This window comes from Neophocaena asiaeorientalis, unplaced genomic scaffold (assembly GCF_003031525.2).
Source record: "Neophocaena asiaeorientalis asiaeorientalis breed wild unplaced genomic scaffold, Neophocaena_asiaeorientalis_V1.1 scaffold476, whole genome shotgun sequence".
NCBI lineage: Eukaryota > Metazoa > Chordata > Mammalia > Artiodactyla > Phocoenidae > Neophocaena > Neophocaena asiaeorientalis.
The window spans coordinates 9,292,169-9,312,017 of NW_020172178.1; the positions used below are offsets into that span (position 1 = coordinate 9,292,169).

At 45.9% G+C, this 19,849-nt stretch overlaps 1 protein-coding gene across 19 annotated transcripts in view; it reads left to right on the forward strand.

Moving 5' to 3' along the window:
• Positions 1 to 19,849, forward strand: part of KLC1 (kinesin light chain 1) — a 42,897-nt gene that overhangs the window by 17,310 nt on the left and 5,738 nt on the right. The window contains exons 9-15 of one of the 19 annotated variants that reach the window (XM_024758202.1): positions 1,800 to 1,849; positions 1,939 to 2,006; positions 3,344 to 3,452; positions 6,896 to 7,057; positions 13,908 to 14,038; positions 17,885 to 17,951; positions 18,831 to 19,775. In XM_024758202.1, the coding sequence (XP_024613970.1) occupies positions 1,800 to 1,849; positions 1,939 to 2,006; positions 3,344 to 3,452; positions 6,896 to 7,057; positions 13,908 to 14,038; positions 17,885 to 17,951; positions 18,831 to 18,842 (599 nt within the window). In that variant the 3' untranslated portion in view covers positions 18,843 to 19,775. Of the gene's footprint in view, positions 1 to 1,799; positions 1,850 to 1,938; positions 2,007 to 3,343; positions 3,453 to 6,895; positions 7,058 to 11,735; positions 11,787 to 12,456; positions 13,560 to 13,907; positions 14,040 to 17,884; positions 19,776 to 19,849 lie in introns of those variants that run through there. The other 18 variants (XM_024758176.1, XM_024758185.1, XM_024758194.1 and 15 more) reach the window with 18 other exon arrangements.

Here is a 19,849-nt window from a genome sequence, read left to right on the forward strand (position 1 = left end):
GTGTCCCCTGCATCGGCAGGTGGACTCTCAACCACTGCGCCACCAGGGAAGCAGCCTTCTGCCCATGTTTTGATTGGGTTGTTTGTTTTTTTGTTGTTGAGTTGTGGGAGCTGTTTGTATATTTTGGAAATTAAGCCCTTGTCAGTTGCATCATTTGCAAATATTTTCTCCCATTCCGTAAGTTGTCTTTTCATTTTGTTTGTGGTTTCCTTTGCTATACAGATACTCACTCTTTTAAAACCAGTATTTAAAACTAGTTTCATTCTTCTCCTATGACATGCCCAATAATCCTAAGAATAGTTAACCACATACTAGTCTTCTAGTTAAAAACAGTTTAAATATGTAATCTTATTTAATTTTCTCAACAGTCCTGTGAAGTGGGTCACACATTACTCCATTTTAGGAGCGAGGACACTGCAGGCTAAGCGACTCGCCCAGGATGGGTAGCTCATGAGTGGTTGGATTGGGTGGGAGCACAGGTCTTATTCTCCAGAAACCTCAAAAATAAGTGAAGAGACGGGATCATGAAAATCACCTATAATTTCATCACCCAAATATGTCTTAATTTTTTGTGTCTTTCCTTCCTTTTTTGCCAATTGATTTACATGATTGAAACCACACTTTATATATAATCATGCATACTGCTTATTTCCTTTTATACTTGTAGCTTAAGCATTTTTTCATGTCATAAAAGTATTTTCATAACCTTCACTTTTAAAAAATATTTATTTTTAGTTTTGGCTGCGTTGGGTCTTCTTTGCTGTGCTTGGGCTTTCTCTGGTTGCGGTGAGCGGGGGCTACTCTTTGTTGCAGTGCGCGGGCTTCTCATAGTGGTGGCTTCTCTTGTTGTGGAGCACAGGCTCTAGGTGCGCGGGCTTCAGTAGTTGTGGCACACGGGCTTAGTTGCTCCGCAGCGTGTGGGATCTTCCCGGGCCAGGGCTCAAACCCGTGTCCCTTGCACTGGCAGGCAGATTCTTAACTACTGCGCCACCAGGAAAGCCCATAACCTTCACTTTTAAGACTGCTTATCCTCCATGATGTGGGTGCATTAGTTGGAAGCTTTGGATGAGTGGTATGTGTCAGTGTTCTCAAAAGTGAAGAAAATTTTAAAGGAATATTGATTTGTAGTTTTTCCATTTTTGCTCCCAACATCTTACTACTATTTCTTAGATTTTTGTTTAATGTTAATTGTTCAAATTCTAAATAGTCCCAAGTGTTACGTGAGGGTTCTAGCATTAAAAGTTTCCTTATAGGGACCCTAGCATTTGTCCGTGTTTTTTTTTTGGATTTTTTTTTTTTTTTTTTTTTGCCGTACGCGGGCCTCTCACCGCTGTGGCCTCTCCCGTTGCGGAGCACAGGCTCCGGACGCGCAGGCCCAGCGGCCGTGGCTCACGGGCCCAGCCGCTCCGCGGCACGCGGGATCCTCCCGGACCGGGGCACGAACCCGTGTCCCCTGCCTCGGCAGGCAGACTCCCAACCACTGCGCCACCAGGGAAGCCCTGTCCGTGTTTTTGATCGTTGCCTACCCTGTCTAGGTAGGTACCTTTGATTCCATGTCTTCTGTTCACAGAGCTGCATGTGAATGGCCATTTCCTACTGGTTTCTTGTGGTCTGGTTCTGTCTTCATAGTCTTTATTCTCCATTGTGAAACCTTGTCTGTCCATGATGTGAAAAGTAATATCTGAGAAGGATCATACGGAAAACAAAACAGAAACCTTGCAGTTGCTGAAACTTGACAAATTCCACTTTGTGGGCTCTGTTATGCTTCAGTTTATAGTATGTTATTTTTTCTTCCCTAGATGAAAATAAACCCATTTGGATGCATGCTGAGGAAAGAGAAGAATGCAAAGTAAGGACAGACATACTATTTCGAGAGATTCTAAATTGAATATATTGCTTAAGATAATTATTCACTTGAAATTATTTGCTATAATTTAGGGAAAGCAAAAGGATGGGACTTCTTTTGGAGAGTATGGTGGCTGGTACAAAGCCTGCAAAGTTGACAGGTACGTCTGCTTAACTGAAAAACAAAGACCCAGCTGTGGAAGGCGCCAGTGCTTCGAAGGCAGCTTGTAAATGACCGAGTGTGCAAGTTGCTTAGAGCGGTGTGGTTGTACAGTCCCTGGTTCCCACATTCCAATACAAACTCCATCACTTCGTAAATGAGGCAATTCTTGTACACAAAACCCACCGTAATGTGGGCCACGTGGGTAACACTGGTTCTGTCCATTAATGCTGTGTCTAAGGCTAAGTACCAAGTCGCAGGAGAAGAGAGGACCAAATACAGAGACACAACATTTAAGGTGACCATAGAGCAAACCCACGGGAAACAGGCCAGCAGACGTGCAAAAGCCAGCACTTTGCAGGTGTGTCCAGGTGCACACCCCAGTCTCTCCCGCAGCCCTCAGGGCCTCCGTGTCTGCGGAGGGTTGTGTGAGCTCCTTCACCAGCAGCCCATGAGCCTGTGCAGATGCCCGTTTCCTCTTCTGACTGCAACACCGTTCCTGCAGTCTTTTTCCTATTTTAACTTTTGCTCACCCTTTAAGACTTAGTTTACCAGTCTTCTATTTCAGAAAAACTCTCTGAACCCCTAGTTTGGAACAAGTACTCCTTCTTTGGGTTCCCCGTAGCACTTAGCATAACTTCTGAACTGCATGTGCTTTGTTTCTCCCCATACTCTGTAAATTGTCTCAAAGACATGGAGTATAGCTTCTTTATTTCTAAAGCGCCTATCATCAGTAAGAAAAGAATCTCTTGACGTATATCTGTACTAAAATGAACTAGACTTATTTCTCGTTTCTTAGTAAGAGTGCTCTGTGGGGAGTGCAGAAGCACTGTCTGTGTCCACACTGTTTGTTCATCCTTTCGCACACACAGCCGTCATTCTGTGACTCAGATCTCATTGGTGATGAGTTTTGGATTCACTTTGCTTCCCCTCTACTTGTAGAGGGAGGGGAGAAGGTAGATAGCAGCATTAAAACATGTGTCCTCTTTACTACCTGGCACAGTCAGCTCTGCCCCCGAGGGGGGAGAAGCCTGATGGTCACTGGACAGACCCAGAATAGACATTTTTGTTGAGACTGCCCGGTGGTCTGTGGGAGCAGCCACAGACTGGAAAGAATACAGGGACATGTCCCATCAGCCACAGGGCTCAGTGCAGTAGGCAGGGGATGCTTGACATAGAAGAGCCTTTTAGAGTTTTACAGTTAAAAAAAAGTACCATAGAAATTTAAATAATTTTAGCCAAACATAAGTCTGTTTGTCCTTTAGATTATGTGCTGTTGATAGTGGTTGCTCTAAAACTTATATTTTATAGTTTTGTTTATCATATGCTTTCTTACAGTCCAACTGTTACAACTACTTTAAAAAACCTTGGGGCACTTTACAGACGTCAAGGCAAATTTGAAGCTGCAGAAACATTGGAAGAAGCAGCCATGAGGTCACGTAAACAGGTCAGTCAAAAACCTTCTGTTTTTAACTTAGCCTTCCGTATTTATTGATTGATTGATTGATTGTACGCGGGCCTCTCACTGTTGTGGCCTTTCCCGTTGCGGAGCACAGGCTCCAGATGCGCAGGCTCAGCGGCCATGGCCCACGGGCCCAGCCGCTCCGCGGCATTTGGGATCTTCCCGGACCGGGGCACGAACCCGTGTCCCCTGCATCGGCAGGCGGACTCTCAACCACTGCGCCAACAGGGAAGCCGTAGTCTTCCGTTTTTAACTTTGAGTTTAATGATTCTCTTTTACGAGACTTACTGAAACCTTGATTTAGAAATAGAAAACGTTTACTGTTCTAGTTTGTACAAATAAACTTATATTGTTCAAGCGACAATATAATGTAAATATATGGTAAATGACACCAAAAGCACGAGCAACAAAAGCAAAAGTCACATTCACCAAAATTAGAAACATTTGTGCGTTCAAGGACACTATCAAGAAAATGAAAAGACTCACAGAATGGGTGGACATATTTGCAAATCACATCTCTGAGGGGGTCTAGTGTCCAGAATGTATAAAGACAAAAGGAACACCTAATTAAAAAACGAGCACAGGACCTGAATAGACATTTCTCTGAAGATGCTACACAACTGCCAACAAGAACATGGAAGGATGCTCAACGTCATGAGCCATCAGGGGAATGCAAATGAAATCCACAGTGAGGTACCACCACACACCCACTGGGATGGCTAGAATTCAAAACCAAACCAGAAATAGTAAGTGTCGAGGAGGAGGATTAGAGACTGGAACCCTTGTGCACTGCTGGTGGGGACGCAGAATGGTGCAGCTTCTGTAGAGAACAGTTTGGAGGTTCATCCAAAAGAGAAGCATAGAGTTCCTATCTGACCCTGCAAGTCCACTCCTAGGTATACACTGGAGAGAATGGAACACAGGTACTCAAAAGAAGTACAGCCGGTTCTCGTTATTCATGGTACTTATGTTCTATAAAGTTGCTTTGAACACTGAACTAGCAAATACTGAACCATTGTTTCTAGGGAGATACAGAGTTATGTTCCTGGGAGCCTCTGGTCACATTTACTTCAACCGATCAATACATAACCTTGTTCTGGGTGTGTTTCTGTTTAAAGACACCTTATTTAGTATATGTTGTTGGTGCATTAGCGTCGGGTTCATGGCCAGCAGCACTCTAACTTGTGTCTGAAGAGAGCTCGTCTCCCCAAGGCACACCCCGGCCTTCTTGCGCGTAGGAACACCAGGGGACACTTCTTCCCCGTTTTCAACAGTGAGATCACTGACCGACATGCGGAAAACATGGCACCAGATGATTTAGACTCAGGGAGGGAGGATGCTTGTTTACATTATAAGGTGAAACAAGAAAGCAGAGTGTCACCTTGTTCGATCTTAGCTGGGGATGTGCGTGTCAGGTGACTCGAAGTTTTCTCCACTTCGTGTGTCTGTGAATGACCGTGAAAGCACTGCGAGTGTTGATTTTAGGATTACAAATACGTTTTGGTCAGTAGGTGAATTAGCATATGCGGCCTCCGTAAGTGGTGAGGGTTGACTGCCCCTGTGCATGTACGTTCGTGGCAGCGTTGCTCTCAGTAGGCTGAACGAACACAGACCCAGGCTCGTCGGTGGATGGATGGATACACGAGGTGGTATATCCATGCGATGGAATGCTATTTGCCAATAAGAAGGACTGCTGAAGCACTTTGCTTCATCAACCGAGGTATTTTAGTTATGCTGAAATACAGTTGTAAAGAACATACAGGAAAAAGGCTTAGTTCTTGCCCCTTAATTACCAGTTTTAGAGTAAGGAGTTAATGTATTACTGTGTATGTATGTGCATATAAAGATGGCAGGTTTTGTTTTCTATTTTTAGTGCTGGAGGGACAGGTGTGGCTTTTTCCCCTGAATGGTGTGTGTGTAGCCTATTATGCAGTTGTTGGTTTAAAGCCACCTTTTGGCTGGGATTAAAGTTACCCATAGGTACCTTAGAATTTTTTCCTTCAAGAGATTGTGTGCAGAGGGATTAGAGAAGGCCCCGCATAGGTGTTGTCAGTGGTGCTCTCCTAGCTTGTGCCCTGCAGGAGCCCCTTTCTTGAGTCCTGTCGTCCTTCCCAGGTCTTTTGACGCTGAGGGGCTACTGTTCAGGGGAGGGTGCCCTGGGTGTAGGCGGCGTGGGATTCTGACTCGACTGGTGGTCCGTGGTGCTCCTTCCTCACCAGGCTTTGCTGTAAACCAGTGCCAGATAGTGTTTATCCAGCCAGTGGTGTCTAGAGTCATGAGCTGCAGACGTTTAGAGAAAGGGATGTTGCTAGTGGTTTGTTGAGAACAGCCCCTCCTGCGCCTGGGAGGGCCACGGTCCACTTCACTGTGGAGGTCACCGCAGCACGTGGTCTGTTTGGGTATCGTGCCCCCCTGAGGAGGAAACCCTCAGGGTCAGCGAAGGGGCAGTATTTGCATGAGCTGTTCAGGTTGAGATTCCATTTAGAACATAAGACATGCTGCACCTGGTCCTCAGATGGTGCTGAAATGCACTTGGACAGCGTTTGCTGCTGGGTGTTGATCCGGTTACGTTTCACTCAGATGTGCGTGGGGCGATTGTTGAGAAAGCAGGCGAGTGCTTGCTGCTGCTCATCGCTCTGTGGAGTAGGAAAGTTTGCTGTTAAAATGCCTTTTGTTAAATAAGTGGCTAATTTTTTTTTTTTGCGGTACGCGGGCCTCTCACTGCTGTGGCCTCTCCCATTGTGGAGCACAGGCTCTGGACGCGCAGGCTCAGCGGCCATGGCTCACGGGCCCAGCCGCTCCGCGGCATGTGGGATCTTCCCGGACTGGGGCACGAACCCGTGTCCCCTGCATCGGCAGGCGGACTCTCAACCACTGTGCCACCAGGGAAGCCCTAGTGGCTAATTTTTAAAAATGTTATACTGAGAACAAAGTAATCCGTGAGTTTTCAACCATGTACTTATTTTGGAGGCACTTAATGTTAAAGTGTCAAAAACTGGGCAGTTTCCCAGCATCTCACCATGGAACTTCCAAACATAGAGTAAAGTTGAGAGGATTTTATGCCCGTGTACCGCCTCCTGGATTCAGTCACGAGCATCTCTCCCATCTATCCATCCTTCAGTCCTTTTCTTTTCTCCGATGCCTTTCAAGGTTGTATACCTCAGTACACTTCCTTTTAAATACTTCAGCGTGCACATCATGACCTGGAGCTCAGTGTTTGTTTATAACTTTTTAACATTAGAGGTAAAGTTTACATACGGTGAAATGCACAAGTGCTAAGTGTACATTCGTGAGAATCACTGTTCTGATTTTTCCCTCCAATGTTTAAGAACTTTTTTTCCCCTAACATACATTTAGTTATCTTAGCAATTCCCAATAAAACTTAAGTGCTGATGGATCACACCCTTTTCCCCCTGCCTGGCTCGCAGGGTCTTGACAATGCTCACAAACAGAGAGTAGCTGAAGTGCTGAATGACCCTGAGAACACGGAGAAGCGGAGGAGCCGCGAGAGCCTCAGCGTGGATGTGGTCAAGTACGAGAGCGGCCCTGACGGAGGGGAGGAAGTGAGTATGAGCGTAGAGTGGAACGGGGTAAGTACAGTACACAGCGCGTGCTCAGCCCGTGCTGCGAGGCCCCGGGCAGCAGCCTGGGCCGTCTCCCACCGGGAGTGCTCTTTGGCATCTCCTGGCTTAACTGCTAGACAGCCTACTTTTCTCAAATTAAGTACGAATTAAGCTTTTTGTAAGTTCTCCTGCTAACACTGAAGTCTGTTATTTGTTTGAAGTAGTAATTTTCTTCTTTTTAGGAATCCATGAAAGCTGTTTGGCTTAACCTTGAGCACTTCAATGCTGATTGAGTGTCCTGGCTTTTAAAGCATAATCCATAATTTGGTTTTATTTTAATATTAGGGTTAGTGTGGCAGATAACTAACTCGCTTTTTTAACTTACCCATTTTCATTGCTAACTTCAGTGCTCCTAATTTCACTGACGAGGCTGCTGTAGATTTTGTTAGAATTAATTTAAAGACTTCCAAGGAAAAGGGTGATTCAGACAGAACTCTTCTGTAGAAGAGAACAGGTCAGGAGTGGGAATGTTAGGGCGGCTGCTCTTCACGTCCCAGCTCAGTCCACGGAGGGCCCAGCGGCTCACTGCTTTCCGTGGTTACCTGCCGGAGGCTTTTGCGTCCCGAGCATGTGCCTCTAGTAGAAACATCTCACCTCTGTGGCCAGGCTCTGCCTCTGCCTCTGTGGAAATTCTTACCACTGCTGTTTCTCCAGTAGTGCCTTTTGGACATTTTCTTTCTAGTGAATTTTTGTAACACGTGGGTAATTTTTTTGTACATTGAGCTGGTGTCTTTGGAATTCTGCTCTTATGGGGCAGGGTTGAATGCAGGATTAGGTTTAATGCATTCAGTTGCAGTGTTGATTTTTTTTGAAGTCACGTAATGCAATTTGATTAGTTGTAATTGTGCAGATGTTTTTCCAAATGGTAGTTTGGGGCTTTCTTATAGTCTATCTTTTTGAATCTATTTATTCTTTGGGATTTTCTACAGCTGTAGCAATTTGGTAAGGGTCAGCACTCTGGTTGACATTTTATACAGAATGTTGTTGGCCAAGCTTTAAGGGAGAGCATCTCTTGCGACTGTCTTTACCTGGCAGCTCCCTTGCTTTGGTTTCCCTGTGCCAAGACAACCAATCAGCATCTGCTTTGACCACTCACCCTGTCGGGCAGTCGCCCAAAGTGAAATGAGGGCGGCGCTGCCCTACTCGTGTCTGCGTCCAGCCCGCACTGTGTACTGTACTCTCCCCGTGGTGGCTGTTGTCTGCGTGCTTTGTGTAGAGGGCCCCTCCTTTCGCTGGTCTTCAGGAGCCAGGGGGCAGGGTTTGATCCTTTAGAATGAAGTTCTGGAGGAGCTTTCTCTTGAGACAGTATTTCTAGGTCAATCTTTCTATGAAATCACGTGAAAATAAAATTATTGACATCTGAGAGTTCTATTACTGTCTTCAAGACTGAGACTTGGTGAGGGAGAGCTGCTTTCGTTCCTCTGTGGAGGGGCGGGCGGGCGGGCGTCACGGTGCGGTGGGCAGAGGTGGGGACCCCCCCCCATTCCTGCTCTCTGCCCTTCACCTCACATTTCCTCTCTCACTGTGGACATGCTGTCACTCAGGACACACATGCACATGCTGGGTGCTGGGTACCTTTTTACTTGACTTTTAGACACTAGCGACTCTGCATCTTTGACAGAATCCACTCCAGGGTGCTTCGCCTGGGCTGGATCCAGTTGACTGAAAGAATCTAGATTGCAGGTCATCCAGTGCAGCGGTTCCTAAACTCACTTTGAGCAGCAGAAGGAACCCTCGCAGAAGGAACCCTCCCTTCAGATGGGACTTATGTGAAGCAGTGAGTAAATAGAGAACTGCTTGGGTTAACCAGGGAGGGACAGTCGAGAGCTGGTGCTGAGGCCACCGCTCAGACCAGCACTGCCCCCAAACGGGAGGCCTTGGCTCTCAGACTGGTTTCCTTTGGGAGCTCTGAGGCTCTGAGAAGTTAGTGCTGCTCTTCCAACACTTGACTTGAGTTTTATTTTCAAAGCATGCATTTATGTTTTAAAAAGAGGCAGGAAGGGCAGTATGCACCCTTAGGTGGTGTTTGGTTTTTTTAACATCTCTTTTGGAGTATAATTGCTTTACAATGTTGTGTTAGTTTTTGCTGTATAACAAAGTGAGTCAGCTATACATACACACGTATCCCGTATCTCCTCCCTATCCCACCCCTCTAGGTGGTCACAAAGCATCGAGCTGACCTCCCTGTGCTATGCAGCTGCTTCCCACTAGCTGTCTATTTTACATTTGGTAGTGTATATAAGTCCATGCCACTCTCTCACTTCATCTCAGCTTACCCTTCTCCCTCCCCATGTCCTCAAGTCCATTCTCTGTGCCTGCGTCTTTATTCCTGTCCTGCCCCTACGTTCATTAGAACCATTTTTTTTTCAGATTCCATATATATGTGTTAGCATACGGTATTTGTTTTTTCTCTTTCTGACTTACTTCACTCTGTATGGCAGACTCTGGGTCCATCCACCTCACTACAAATAGCTCAATTTCGTTTCTTTTTCTGGCTGAGTAATATTCCATTGTATGTATGTGCCACGTCTTCTTTATCCATTCGTCTACCCTTAGGTGCTCTTTAGATTCAGCTTTATTGAGGTATAATTGTGTGCAACCAGAGGAGCCCATTTTAAGTTCACCTTGGTTTAGAGGCTCACACACTGCTGTCCTCACATTATCTCTGTCCAGGTGTGAGGATAAAATGTTTAATGCTGTCTCTGCATGAGTGCAGATTTCCCTGGGATTACAGGGCAAGCAGATTAAGCATTGTTGCTATTTGCAGCCACTTTCCTGTGTGCATCGAGAGTTTCTCTGTTATGCAGTCAAGATAAAAGGTAAAAATAAATTGGGAGTTGAGGTGGGCGCTGAGGCTGGACCTGTCTGTAACTTCACGTTCAGATCACAGGTTCTCTAAGGCAGCCTCATTGTTCTTACTTGTTTGCTTTAATCATAAGAACTTGTTACCCGTTTATAATGAGAAAATGCTGTTTAGGTTTTATTTTATATTGGGGTTCTACATTAGATTTTAATTTTTTAAAAAAGGATTTCAGCGCTCCTTATAAAGTTTGGAAACCACTGCTGTAGGGAAAGTGCTGAGCTGCTCTGTTGGGAACATGCACACAGCCCTCACTTGGGTTTTCACAAACATTTTCACAAGACACTAGGCGCAGGCCTTCTCAACATTCAGAAATAACATGGACCACAAAGGGCAGTGTGGTCAAAGACAAGACAAACTAGGTTATATAATAGTTACTGCCCGCACATACTGCAAGTCTGGATCAGCAGAGAACTGAATTGTATGCTATTAAGATACAAGAAACGTAAGGCTCCTGGACATATTCTAATTCACGTGAAGTTTCTGGATGAGATTCTTGACATGGTAGATAATTTGTTTAGGGAAGTACAATTCTGTTCTTTTTCTACGTACCATAGAGATCATAATTGAAGTACTTGAAAATGTAACTTCATCAAACGTTATTTTTGTGTAAACTGTTCAGATCTAAAAGTCACTGTCGAGATAAGTCTCTTACGGTCCTGCTTCTAAAGATGCAGGTGCTCTGTGCATAGTGACCCTTTCTGGGTAAACTTGACTTCACGTTAACTGTGAGACGCACACGTGTCAGTCACCGGGACCCAGGTCCCCACTGGGCCACACAGGAGCCTTGGGGCTGCTGTAATTAAGGAGTTGCCTTTGCAGTGGTCCCACTAGGCCACCAGGAGACATCACACGTCTTACATTCTGAGCGGAACCTGAGCTTCACCTGTGCTGGCCTTTCTGTTTTCAGAGGGCCAGTTCTCTACTGGGGTCCTTCTGAAGTAGCCCCACCCCTATGTCCCCATCCTTTTTGTACTGCTCCCCATGTTAATATTTCTAAAAGCTTTTAATACACTAAACTCTTTCCCAGGATTACTGGGCATGAGGTAGCTGTTAATTAGAAATAATGTTATTTTTTAAAAATAAAAATTAAGCTAGGAAGACAACTAGAATAGACCAAAAAAGAATTTGAAACACCAAATCACCTGAAATCTGTAGATGATAGCCACTGCCATATAATTCTTCACGCACGCGGTATACTATGAGTGTTTGTTCAGAGACCCAGTTGTTTGATGCAGATATTCTTTCACGGCAGTGTAACGGTCTAGACTCTTCTGAAAGTGTTGGGATACAGTGAGACCTCCCAGCCCTCTAGTCTGTTTTGAGTAGAAATCCACCTTGTTTGGGTGGGTTTGTGCTGTCCTTCCTGCTGGTTCTCAGGGGCCAGGTTCCCAGCTGGTGAGAGCAAGGAGGGCAGGCAGACCTACCTGCTCCAGCGCCCCACTTCCCCTCCAGGTGCTGCTCCCCCAGCCCAGCCCAGCCTGCCTTGCGGTGGGGGCGGGGTGGGGGGGAGTGAGTGTGTGTGGATGAGTGTATGAAATGCTCTTGGAATCTGACTGAAATTACTCTTCCATATTCTGCGGAGTGTCTAGTACAGGAATATTACAAATAGTGCTACTAAAGAGTAGCCCTGAATTTTGAAATGAACACAAGGAGTTGTACCATTTATAGAGTTATATTAACATTTTAGCATTCTATTTCTAAAGAGCAGCAAGAACTTGTGTTTTCTTGTCCTCCCAGCATTGGTGGGGAGTTGGTAACAAGTTTTATTTTTCCATTTTAAAGATGAGAAAGATGAAGCTCGGGCTGGTTAAATGACTTGCTCAGCGTCGCATGGTGAGTCAGCGCGGGTGGGGCTCAGGTCCCCGCGGTCTGGGGCTTCCAATCTGCCAGGACCCAGGATGCGTTGCTGCTTTGGAAGTCCTTTTTCTAGTTAATTTTATTTTGGATTATCAACTGCATGTTTAAAATGTGCTATAAACTTGAAAAGTCAGTGTTTCTTAACATTTCTGAAATGTCTAAAATGTTAGTGTTATTCAGAGGAAGTCCTTTCTGATTTCAGAGAGAACTTTATAGTTTAGTTCTAGGCAAGAGGATTTCTGATAAAGTTAAATCTTTAATGAGTGCAATCTTCCTTTTGGTCACTGTCGATGGTTTTTGTTTCAGAATCTCCTTATGTACAGTAACTTGAAAACCTTTTTATTGGAAGTATCAAGGAGATTTCTAGCACGGTGCCAGTCCGTGCTCTAAAAATGTTGAATTTTATTTTATTGAGGATTAGGAATGATTTTAGTCTAGATTATGTAAAATGTAACATAAGGTCCAGTACCTGTTTCATACGGGGCTGACAGGAGCAGACAGAAGGTAATTCCAAATACTAAAGCAATAAAAATGCTGCTTAGACTTTGTGACCTAGAAATACTGTAAGCCAAGCTGTGTTGCGTGGAAACTGGCTCTCTTCTCATGAGTTTCACCTGGGCTTTCTCTCTCCGTTTCTGTCTAACAGGCCTAGCTGCCCTGTGTGACACTCACACTGTCTCCTGCATGATGGGCGGCATCTCCTCCAGCTTTTCTTCTCTCTCCAGTGCTGACTGCTGTGTTTAGCAATCCCCTAGGATTCTTGTCAGAGCTACACCTCTCTGTGACTGGCCATTCCTTTGGTGCTGCTGTCCTTTTGGGGGGTTCCTTATCTCTGTATACATGTAGCTTTGCCAGATATGTACTTAGTAATATAAACTGTGTTAATAAAACCATTTACTGTGTAATACATGAGTTTAAAAACTAAGAGCAATTAGCTGTTCACTTTGATAAGAGGTAGTTAGTAGTATCCCCCAGGTGTTACTGCAATGGCATGATGGTGACTGTGACACTACCTAGGCTGTCAGAGTAGGGCATGTGCTGCTCCTGTCGCGTTTGGAGACCTGGTGGGACCACCCTGGGCTCTGGGCGCTCCCCTTAGGATCGTGCTCAAGTAGAATTTGCTGTGTAGTCTTTGTGTGAAATTTTGGCAATTCTGCTTTTCTCTACTAATCTTTAAGTGTTCAGTGATTTGTGTATTTGTGTCTTTCTAACTTCTAATAAACTCACTCCAACTGACCTGTGTCTTGGCGTCTGTCTGCTTGGTAGGCCTTCTCATTCTTTCCATGGAATGCAGCATTGCCGTAGCTTCTAGAAGTGGTGGGGCTAGTGTTAATCTTACTAAATGATTCATTCTGAGAATAAAAGTTGTTCTATACACATTTTTTTCACTCTTTGTATTTGATTTTCATATCCAGATGCTGCCAGGTGTTTCACTTATTAATGTCTGAATCAGTTATACGAAAGCTGGGCACTCTTTCACTTGCTTCCTACAAGGCATCTAAGGATTTTTAGTTATTTGTATAGAATGAACGTATTGTTTAATTTTCCCACTACATTTATAATCAACATTTAATAAAACTGTCCTATAAAACTTAATGAAGAAACAGTGTATCTAGTGCATGTAGATGAAATTGTTAAAAGGAAGTTGCCTATGTCAAACCTAAATGTTTTAGGTCCTGTACTGTTTCATGGACCAGATGCTTCCATATTTATTAAACATGGAGTTTGATTTTGGTGATCTTCCTAGAAGCTGCCTTAATTTCCTTGAGTCTTTCTGTGTATCTTTTGTTTCAGAACAGTAATATAATTAATTTTCCTTTGGGGATTTTACTACTTCTGTTTGAATGAGCTTTTTCATGTTCAAAGGTTTTCATACTCATTGGATTATCTTTCATGAAATTTAAAATGGATAGATTTCTATTTAAAGTGTATTTACATACATGGCGAATTGATAATTTCTGTAGGAATCACATTACCAGCAAGTCACAGACCGGCAGGTCAACCACCATGTGAATTCTTGTTTTCATTTAGCTTTGTCTCTTGCGGGTTGGGAGGGAGAACCGTGTAGCGCTTCACGTTTGTTCACGTTTTTTTCAGGATGGCACTGGATCTTTAAAACGCAGTGGTTCCTTTAGCAAACTCCGGGCTTCAATTAGACGCAGCAGTGAGAAGCTGGTTAGGAAGCTGAAGGGAGGAGGTTCACGAGACAGTGAGCCAAAGGACCCTGGGTAACTATCGCCGCCCCCGCCTGCCCGCCCTTCTCGCCCGTAGACCTCAGAGCTGCGTTCCCGCCTGCTTCCCACACGGTAGCAGTGCAGAGGGTTAGTAGCTGCAATCCGACTTTTGCCCAGGTTAGGTTGAGAAAAAATTGTGAAATTTCCTGCTTAGAGGCTAAAAGAGCTGAAGCCTTTGAAAGAAATTTATGGAATTCTTTGATTTTGTTACATGTTCAAAGAAAGCCTTAGCAGTGGAAAGTAAGAATTTAATATTAAAATATTGAGCATATTAACTTGTTTTCTCTAAGTATGCATCATTCATTTTTAAAACCAGCGTTAGCTTAAATCCTTTAAAGTTAGTTTTCTTTTAAAATCAGACGCCAGCTGTGACTATTCAATCTCGTCATACAGGTGTTACTATAGGAAGAAAAATGGTTTAAATAGAAGGATGACAATTTCAAGACTTTTGTTATAATGAGTTTCTTTAGGAGATTTAAAAAACCTCAGGTTTTGCATGTGTTTAGAAAAGGGTCTCTTCAGTCATGAGTCTTTCAGGGTCTTTTGAACAATAACTTTTAAGTTATCAAAGGAATTTGATTCTAAGATATTCCTTGCTTTTTATGAGGTTCGTCAGAGGAAGGGTTCTTTGTCCTTCTCTGTTAGTGCTAACAAATTGCCCTGCTTTCTGGGTTATTTCTGGTGTAAACGGCTTCCTGCTTTTGGATGCGTTTGTCACGGGAGCACTGTATCGTACTGTCGGCTCTTGGTGAAACTCCGCCTCCCTGAAATGTACCTGTTTTGTAAAGGTAGATTCTTACCTTAGTATGACTGTTTTCAAGTATTTCACTTTAAGTTCTGTAAGAATCCTCATGTCTCAGGACTGAGACTGAGCTCCTTTGGGTAACGCATGGGAGCATAAAGGTAGGTGCTTTTACAGTTCGCTTTGCTGTCTGTAAGGCATGTCCTGTCTCATTCCTCTTGTCATCAGTTGGGGCCTGACTCCCGAGACCCCTGGGGTCGCCCAGCCCGGCTCTCTGCCCCGCGCCTCACCCGCACCTGTGGGGAGAGGGGCTGGGCTTGCCCTTAGCTCTGCCCCCACATCTCTGCTGGCGAGGGACTTGCTTCCCGATGGCTTTGGAGGCAAGAGGAGCAGTTGGATGTTTATATGTTGCCACTGCCCCCTTCTCAGAAATGCCTGCAATCTGCAGAGGGAGTTTCCCGCGCTCCGCCCACGTCCGGTGTGAAGTCGCCAGAAGCTGTGGTGTTGGAAGCCACTGGGGGCTTCAGCGGGCGCGTGGGGCGTTGGCCCTGCCTGGCAGGGGGCATGTGCGCACTGCCTTAGGGAAGTGGGTCCTAAAGTGCCCTTGTTTGGTTTCCAGAGCTAAAGTGATAGGGTGCTGTCTGGCCTCTCACAGTATGGGGAGGGGCTGAGCAGATCGCTGGGCCCGCTGAGTCCCCGTCCTGACCCTTCGGCGTGTCTCATGCGTCAAGTGAGGGCGCGTCACGCGCTCTGTGCCGCGCAGGCCGTCGGCCGGTTCTGCCAGGGCAGACGCACTGTGGCCTGGGGTTCTGGATGTCTCGGAGCTCGTTAGGGCAGCGTCCAACTCTGGCACCGAGTCCTGGACGCGGCAGAGCTCACAGTTTCTCCTTCTTCACGTCTTTCTGTCTTTCCCGTGACACCGCGTGTGTGGACACTCCCCAGTATGGATGTTCACGGTGCTAAGAACACTTTGCCAGCCTGACTTGATGAAAAGTAGACCCACACACTTGCATATATTACCAGTTTTCCCATGTGATGTTATTTGGGTTGATATCTTACTAAACTTTTTGAAAAACTAAATAATTTAGAAGGTTTATCCCATCAAATGCATGAAACAAAGTAATCTTTCCAGGTAAGAGCAGCAATCTTTATTAACTAGACCAGTGGCTCTCAAACTGGAGCATGCCTCAGCGTCTCCTGGAGGGTTCCTAAAACAGACCGCAAGGCCCACCCCTGCGTTTCTGATGCAGTGGGGCTGGGGGTGTGTGTGGGGGGGGCAGGGCGAATTTGCCTTTCTAGCAAGTTCCCGGGTAGCGCCAGCGCTGCTGGGTGGGCCACGTTGTGAGAATCACTGAAGTGGGTGCCCTGGGAGCAGGGTCTGCAGCCTGCAGTGGGCACAGCTCCAGGGAAGCACTGGGCTGCTTGATGGTCTGGGCACCGCGGGCTTCAGTGAGAGTGTGGGTGCGATTCCGAAGAGTCACTGATGGGGCAACTTGTTCTTCCACTTCACCTTGTAAAGAAAGGAAGTTTGAGGACAAAGTTTGTGTACCTTTCTTAGGAAAAGGTAGCTGGCCAATTAAGTAACAGAATAATTAAATATGGCAGAATATAATTCACTGGTGATTTGGTTTGATTTTATCCTTTGTTCTTTAGTGGTTCTGAAGAGAGGAAAACCTGTCCAGAGCTCTGGCAACACTTGTGTGGGGTTCATTGGGATGTTTTTGTCTTGTCCTAGGTGGGAAGTTTGGGGAGTGAGTTCTGTAATACTTGGGGATGAGCCAATTAAGGTTTTGCTTTTAGTGTAGTTTGTTTAGTGAGAGCTCATGTAAGCGCCTGCTGTTTGCCTGGCACTGTGCCTGTGGTGCTGGCGGCCACGCGTCCATCACGTGGACCTTTGGTCCCTGCAGCTGGTGTGCGCGCGCGTGTGTATGTGTGTGTGTGTGTCTGTGTCTGGTTGTGCTCAGCCTTCACACCTGTGCTTCACCCTTGCAGCCATGCCCTCAGCTTGTAAATAATAGTGGTCACTGTTGATTTCATAGTAGTTAAAATTCAGAATTACTGATCCTATTATAAACATTTAAAAATAACCCTTCATATTGGTTCTTTTAGCTTTAAAAGAGAAGGTGGCTTTGTTTGAGGTCATCTGTGGTGGCAGTAAGCAATTACAGTAATTTTACGACTGTCTATAAGTTTAGATTATAGGTAATTTGTAAAATATTTTATTAAGTATTTTAAAGGTGTTAAGCGGGAGAAAAAAGTAAATATATATATATATGTAAATCAGTATGTTTTTTGTAAATGTAAAGCCATGAAATATGTTTTAAATTTTGGTTTCTGAGCAGAGAAATACTAGCCTTAGAGTTTATTTTACTAATAAAAAATTATTTTTGCCTAGTTTTAATATAGAAAAATCTACAAAATACAGAATATATTTATGCATTTGATCTTAATAGTGAGCTTTGAGGGTCTCTCTCTCTTTTTTTAATATTTATTTATTTGGTTGCGCCGGGTCTTAGTTGTGGCTGGTGGGCTCCTTAGTTGCGGCATGCATGTGGGATCTAGTTCCCCGACCAGGGATGGAACCCGGGTCCCCTACATTGGGAGCGCAGAGTCTTACCCACTGTGCCACCAGGGAAGTCCCTTGAGGGTCTCTCTCTGATGCGATCACTTAGGGGCGAGGTTTACGGGAGTCGTTGAGGATCCCTTCCTGAAACTCATCTCAGGAGGCTCCTCGGGCTCCCACGCCGAAGTCAGCGGGTGGCATTGGCAGAGCCCCTCTGCTCCTATAGGAGCCAGGTTTTAACAAGTGAAACTGCAGTGACACTGGCTTTATGGGGCTCGAAGATAAACTTTTTGCTGAGAAAGACGCAGAGGAGCTTCGCTTTTTTCTGCTGGGTGCAGTAGAGTAGATCTGGGTTGTACGTGTATCCCAGTGGGTGTCCCAGTCTGGGCGAGATAAAGGTCTCCTCTCCGTTAGGGATGGTCCCAGGCCCCCATGGTGACAGAAGCTTTGGAGGGGTGGCTTTGCTGTGCTCTCTGCTCCTGGTTGACTGACGTGCTGACGGTTTGTCCTTGCATGTCCGCCGTCCTGGGTGCAGCATGAAGCGTGCCAGTTCTCTGACTGTCCTTAACGTGAGTGGCACGGCGGCCGCAGACCATTTCCAAGTAAGGAGCCCTGCCCCACTTACACCCTTTACGTGTTGGCTGGACCTTCCTCACCACTGCTGCCCTTTGAGCAGAGCCTGTGGACTGCCCCGCTTACACCCTTTACATGTTGGCTGGCCTTTCCCCACCGCTGCTACCCTTTCAGCAGAGCCTGTGGGCATTTTAGTGTTCCTGATTCAGGACACACAGACACCATAAATGACACTTTCATAGTCGGCATGAACTTAACCATCTGAATTATGGGAATGTTGTGAACATTCTCAGTGTACGAATTAATGATCTTTACAAATACGTTGATTGACAATTAAAAATTAAATATTCTGATAAAGTAATAGCAAAACTTGGCCAGTTGTTAATTTGTATTATTTGTATGATTTTAGCTTCTAGTAGTTTATAACTAATATAATGTCTAGCTAAGCTGTTCAGTGTTTTAAAACTATTCAAAACTTCACTAAGTACAGTCACTTTGACAAACAGTCTTTAGCACTTTGTCACCTGTCCAGGTCTCACACAGACCGGTCACCTTTGCACTTAAAACTGTTGGCATCCTGTTCTCCATTACAAATGGCCTTTTTATTTTCCACGTGTGACTGTTGGGTGCGCCCAGGCCTCTGGCCCCTTCTGTGACCTGGCTGCTGTCCACCAGGACCAGGTGTCCTGGTCAGTCACCTCAGTCCCACCGGTAACCTATTTGACGCACAGGGACAGTGACAGTGACGGGCCGGCAGGAGTGCTGGCCTTCCCCTCACCCCCAGCACGCTGCGGGCAGCGGCTGTTCCCAGGATGCTGTCATCGGGCCTCTAGTTTAAAAGCTGCAGGGTGCTGGGAGGATGCACTCCTGACGATGACGATCGAAGAAACTGCTTTTGTTTTTAAAAGGTCTGGAGCTGACACAGTCCTTCTGCTCCCCTTCCTTGTGTTCTGCACACACACATCTGAGCATCAGCACCGTCGTGTGTTGATGTGAGTTGTGCAGTTATTGTTAGTGCCGAGACCACTGGAAGCTGGCGTCATGTGAGGAGGTACTGGTTGAGAATAATTTTTCCATTTGTTTTTTCACGCAGGAACGAAATAATTGTCTGGCAGACTCCAGAGCTCTCAGTGCCAGCCACGCCAACCTGGCCCCCACGGGTCGAGGCAGAGCTAGATTAACCCCCAAGGCTAATGAGCGCTGAGACCCTCAAAGCTTGGCCAGGCCCCTCCCCCCTGCAGGGCGGCCCTGGGGTCGCTTCCTTTCCTGGATGGTGACCTCCACCACCTGCTGGAGGTTTGCCCCGAATTCTGTTAGGCGGTCTGCAGCCCTAGTGCCCGAGAGCTGCCAAAGCCTGGCGGTGGGACCCGGCCAGGTATGGAGCTGGCTCAGCGTACTCGGGGTCGGCCGCTGCTCACGGACACCGGCCCCAGCACCGAAACCTGCTTTCAATTGTAATACTGTGTTAAGGCTGTTCATTAAGACTGGAACCTTAAACTACATCCTTTGAGACTAGGAACCCAGTGACCTGTGGCAGTGATGCTGGGATTAGGGAGCGGGGGAGATGGGGTAGCTGCGGGGAGGCCTGCACCCCCTCCTGGTCTGCATCTCAGCCCCTTTGGAGCCCTTTTCCCTCCTCCAGGCCTCTGTACACTAAGCACACGGAGATGCATGTGTTCCTTTTAAAAAGCTTTTCTTTGTAGCGTTAAGTAACGGTGGGTTCTGACAGATGCATTTTATTTTATTTTTTTAATTTATTTTTGGCTGCATTGGGTCTTTGTTGCCGTGCACGGGCTTTTCTCTAGTTGTGGCGAGCGGGGGCTACTCTTTGTTGCGGTGTGCAGGCTTCTTATTGCAGGGGCTTCTCTTGTCGCAGAGCACGGGCCCTAGGTGTGCAGGCTTCAGTAGTTGTGGCTCACAGGCTCAG